The sequence below is a fragment of the Triticum urartu genome, chromosome 1A, assembly GCF_056163025.1.
Source record: "Triticum urartu cultivar PI428250 chromosome 1A, HENAU_Tu73, whole genome shotgun sequence".
NCBI classification, from domain to species: Eukaryota; Viridiplantae; Streptophyta; class Magnoliopsida; order Poales; family Poaceae; genus Triticum; species Triticum urartu.
In genome coordinates, this window is record NC_141873.1 from 16,379,143 (window position 1) to 16,384,106 (window position 4,964).

General features: G+C 47.6%; 1 protein-coding gene across 1 annotated transcript; it reads left to right on the plus strand.

Annotated features, from left to right (window-relative positions):
• The first annotated feature begins 1,651 nt into the window (after positions 1 to 1,651).
• LOC147988445 (uncharacterized) lies at positions 1,652 to 3,028 on the plus strand. The gene is made up of 4 exons (XM_087540379.1): positions 1,652 to 1,829; positions 1,930 to 2,008; positions 2,121 to 2,345; positions 2,890 to 3,028. Exons 1-4 carry the CDS (start codon positions 1,804 to 1,806, stop codon positions 3,004 to 3,006), a joined length of 447 nt encoding a protein of 148 aa, XP_087396505.1. The 5' UTR covers positions 1,652 to 1,803; the 3' UTR covers positions 3,007 to 3,028.
• Positions 3,029 to 4,964: the final 1,936 nt, after the last annotated feature.

Genomic DNA, 4,964 nt, shown 5'->3' on the forward strand with positions numbered 1-4,964 from the left:
TCACACATGTATTATGTTTCCGGTTAATACAATTCTAGCATGAATAATAAACATTTATCATGATATAAGGAAATAAATAATAACTTTATTATTGCCTCTAGGGCATATTTCCTTCAATCACATCCGTGAAAAGTAGACCGAAACGATTCTGCATCTACTACTCTTACTCCACACATCGACCGCTATCCAGCATGCATCTAGAGTATTAAGTTCATAAGAACAGAGTAACGCATTAGGCAAGATGACATGATGTAGAGGGATAAACTCAAGCAATATGATATAAACCCCATCTTTTTATCCTCGATGGAAACAATACAATACGTGCCTTGCTGCCCCTGCTGTCACTGGGAAAGGACACCGCAAGATTGAACCCAAAGCTAAGCACTTCTCCCATTGCAAGAAAGACCAATCTAGTAGGCCAAACCAAACTGATAATTCAAAAAGACTTGCAAAGATAACTAATCATACATAAAAGATTTCAGAGAAGAATAAAATATTATTCATAAATAAACTTGATCATAAACCCACAATTCATTGGATCTCGACAAACACACCGCAAAAAGAGTTACATCGAATAGATCTCCAAGAAGATCGAGGAGAACTTTGTATTGAGATCCAAAGAGAGAGAAGAAGCCATCTAGCTAATAATATGGACCCAAAGGTCTATCACTACTGGAATCAGGGATTTTGCCGTCTGCCAGTTCTTTGTCGTCTGCTTGCGGACGGCAAAGAAGGTCTTTGCCATCAGCTACCAAACAACAGACGGCAAAGAACTGGCAGACGGCAAAGAAGGTCTTTGCCATCTGTCATTTCTTTGCCGTCTGCTGGCAGATGACAAAGAATGTCAGCGGACGGCAAAGAGGTGCCACCGGATGCCAATATACTGCAACGGTCCAACCCCACTTTTTGCCATCTGCTGGCGGACGGCAAAGATTCTTTGCCATCTGTTAGCGGACGGCAAAGAGGGGGCTATCTTTTTTTGCTGGTAAAAAAAACCGTTGCCCCACCTCCTCTGTCTCTATCCCCTCCCTCTCCGCCCCTATCTCTCTGCCCCACCCCTCTCTCCCTCCCGCTCGTCTCTCCCTCTCCCTCCCGTGAGAAGCTACGCCGGCCGATTCCGGCAAGCTCCGGCGGGATTCGACGACGCCCGCCCCACAGCCGAGAGCCTCCCGACCCCGCCTTCCTCGACCCCGCGCTGCTGCGCCACCTCGCCTCCGCCCGCCGGTGCGTGCTGCCACCTCACCGGACCCCAGGAGCCTCGCCGCCTCGCGCTGCCGCCTGCGCCACGTCGCGCGCCGCCACCTCCCCACAAGCTCGCCGCCCCGCCATGGAAGCCTCGTCGCCGGTCGCCCCGACCTCGAGATCCGCCACCGCCATGGGAGCCGAGCACCGAGCTCCTCTGTGCCCCGCCCGCCATGGGAGATCCGAGGCTGGCCGGGAGGCGGGGATGGGGCGCCGGTGGGCCCCTGGGATCTGCGCGATGGCGCTGCTCTGGCTCGCCGCGGCCGCAGCCGAAGATCCCGATCCCGACGAGCTCGAGCGCGCATGAGTCCCGCTCCTCCGCCCTGTTTTTTCCGTGCCTGCTCGCTTGCTCTGTCTGTGGCTCAGTACTATCGATTGCGTTGCCTGTGCTCCGCAGTTCCTACAATGCTAATTCTGTTTGCAGTCTCGTTGTTCTTCAGTCCCCATCGTGTCTTGTATTTGGACGAGCTCGTGCTAATATGTGGTTGGTACACTACCTGGGCAAGGTCATTTTGATACTGATACTTGTGGGCAGCAGAGGGTTCAAAGCCTGACCGTCTCATGGATCCGCTGATAATATCCCGGAAGTAAATATTGTTGCTTGCTTCATCTCTACTATTTTCTGTAACTGCTTAGTGTTAAGCTCATGATCAACCTGATTACTTATGCGGGAACCTTCTTACATAGGCAGCGCGACAACAATTCTTCTTCCTCAAAGCATATATTTTCTCCAAGCGATCAACACAGTGTTTGGTCCATTTGGAAGGTACACAAGTTTCTGATGTTTCTGTATATTTTGAGACAGAGGGAGTAGTTGTCAGATCTTCTTTTCGTTCAGTACTTGTTGAGGCTGTCATAATTTTCTTGGAAACTTGTATGGCAGGCCCGGATGGGCGCGCGCGGCGGAGGTCGGGTGCGGGGCATCGCTGTCGCCATCGATGACGCGGTTCGGGATCACCGCGTGCTTCAACGCCATGTCGTCGGCCGTCTCGAAGGCCGCCGCCACCAACACCGCGTCGAGCGTCGTCCACGCGGTGCCGCGAACTGAGCCTGTTGTGTCCGCCGAGTGGCTGCACGCCAACCTCAGGGACCCCAATGTGAAGGTATAGCACTTGCCGTTCTGCTGTGCCCGCCCTCTGAAATCTCAATGTCAGTTGCACAAGTGGTATAGTCTAGATTTAAGACAGGGTACTCATATGGCTGGGGTTCTGCTGCCGTGGCAATTTGGTCAGCGCTGCTACAAGTGATAAATCTGTTTGCTTAACTAGTGATGCTAGCTAGTACGTGAATTGGTATTTTAGCTGAAAGAGGATTTTGGTGGGCTTTGTTTTAGCACCAGCAGTAATCTCAAGTTTCTTAAAAACAAATGAAGTGCCTGCATTACAGTATGTGACGTAGATCAACGCTCCTCGGATAAACCTATTTCCAAAAAGAAAATCTTGCTACTGAAATAATGCTACATTTTGGAGGCCTTTTCTTTCTGGACATTATTGGCATAGTCTCGGGCTCTCATCACTATGAATAATAGAACACATACTACTAGGAGGAATCACATTTAACTATGCTATTCATAGGGTAGTTTTCTTGCTGTTAAACATGTCCACCGGCATACATTGTATCTTATTGTGCTCTTACTTTTTTGTCTAGGTACTTGATGCCTCTTGGTCAGAAGATGATGGCGAGTTCCTCATTCCAATTGAGTTTATATTGTGTAGGTTTCTTCGTCATGATCTAGATTGCCACAGTCATGTTCAAGTCCAATGATATCTTGCGCAAGCAGACCGCTCTCAAGGTTGGTTCTTCATAATAGCTTGTCTATCAACGTGCTGCTTCTGCTTCTAGAGGTTAATTAATTGTTCTGCCAAGCATACTGCTCTCAAGGGCTTGTGCTTATCTTGTGTATCAACGTTCTTGTTCTGCTTCTAGCACTGGGTCTGTCCCTTCTATTGAGGAAGCCGGCTGGCAGACTATTGCCATCACTAAATCCCTAACCCTGGGGCCTGTGTTAACTCCATTTGATTGTCAAATTGCTTAGATAACTCAATTTGATTGTCCTCATGGTGTTCTAACATGCTTAGAAGAGTTGGAAACACTATAAATGGTTTGGTACGGATATGTGCTCTAGAATAGTGATTCTGGCATGCTATATTTTTCATTACGGTGAATGGTATTCTCTTTTCCCACACAGCATGATTTCCCCTTTTGGGGCCTCTCTGCTTCAAATTATTCCATATGATTGTAATATGCGGCCTTGAAAAACTCCTATGGTTTTCTATGATGCACTCAAACATCCTGTCGAACATATTGTATCAAGAGAGGGCATGACATTGCAACCCAGTGATTTCCCTATTTATGAGTTTTTAGGTCCTGTGAACCAATTAGGCCCTTGGTCATTTCTTGAACTCAATCAGTAACTCATTTGTGGAAAAACTTGACGATGTGTGTACCTATGTGTTCTGTTCTGTTTTGAAGTGGATAACATTGCCCCGTGTTTCACTTGGAAATAACTTATGTTTGTTGAATAATAGGAATTTATGCACCATTTATATCTGTTCATAACTCTTAAACTAGCACTGCTCTCCTTAAAATTTCTAATCAGGCTGACTGTTGTTTTGTGCTCCACAGATACTTGTCCGGCAAGCTGCTATGGTGGTCAAGTGTGTGCTGCCTAGGAAAATAGATATTTAGTTTTAGGTCATTTCTTGTAATTTCAGATATGGAGTGCTTGTCTTCAGTTTTTGTTTTTTACTTTGTGAAACTTGCTACCTATGGATGAAACTGTGTAATATTGATGAAACTATGTATATGTATGGATGAAACTTGCTACTATTGGTAACATGTGTTGGATATCCTATATTGGTCATATATATATATATATGTATGTGTGTCTGTGTGTTTGATTTTCTATGAAAATGAATGGATATAAGAAGAAACAGAATTAATGCCAATTTGGTCTCTTTGCCATCTGCCAGGGACGGCAGACGGCAAAGAGGTGCTCAAATTTGCCGTCCGCTGGCTGACGGCAAAGGCCGCCGTTAGCCGCCTAACGGACTAACGCTGGCGGACGTCCAGTATTTTGCCATCACTCCTCTTTGCCGTCCGCCGCTGTAGGCAAAGCACTCTTTGTCGTCCGCTATAAAAAGCAGACGGCAAAGGGCCTGTTTGCCGACCCTGTCTTTGCCGTCACTGTTTGCCGTCCGCCACTGACGGCAAAGCTCTTTGCCGTCCGCCATCCCTGGCTTTGCCGTCCGCCGTGGCAGATGGCAAAGTAGCTGATTCCTGTAGTGTATGGTAAACTACTCACACATCGTCGGAGAGGCTATGGTGTTGATGTAGAAGCCCTCCATGATCGATTCCCCCTCCGACGGAGCTCCGGAAAAGGCCCCAAGATGGGATCTCTTGGGTACAGAAGGTTGCGGCGGTGGAAATAGGGTTTCGTGGTGCTCCTGGATGTTTTCGAGGTATATGGATATATATATAGGATGAAGAAGTAGGTCGGTGGAGCTACGAGGGGCCCATGAGGGTGGGGGCGTGTCCAGGGGGCAGGCGCGCCTCCCTGCCTCGTGGTTCCCTCGTTTGTTTCTTGACGTCCACTCCAAGTCCCCTGGATCACGTTTGTTTCAAAAATAACTCTCCCGAAGGTTTCATTCCGTTTGGATTTCGTTTGATATTCCTTTTCTGCGAAACACTGAAATAGGCAAAAAAACAGCAATTTGCACTGG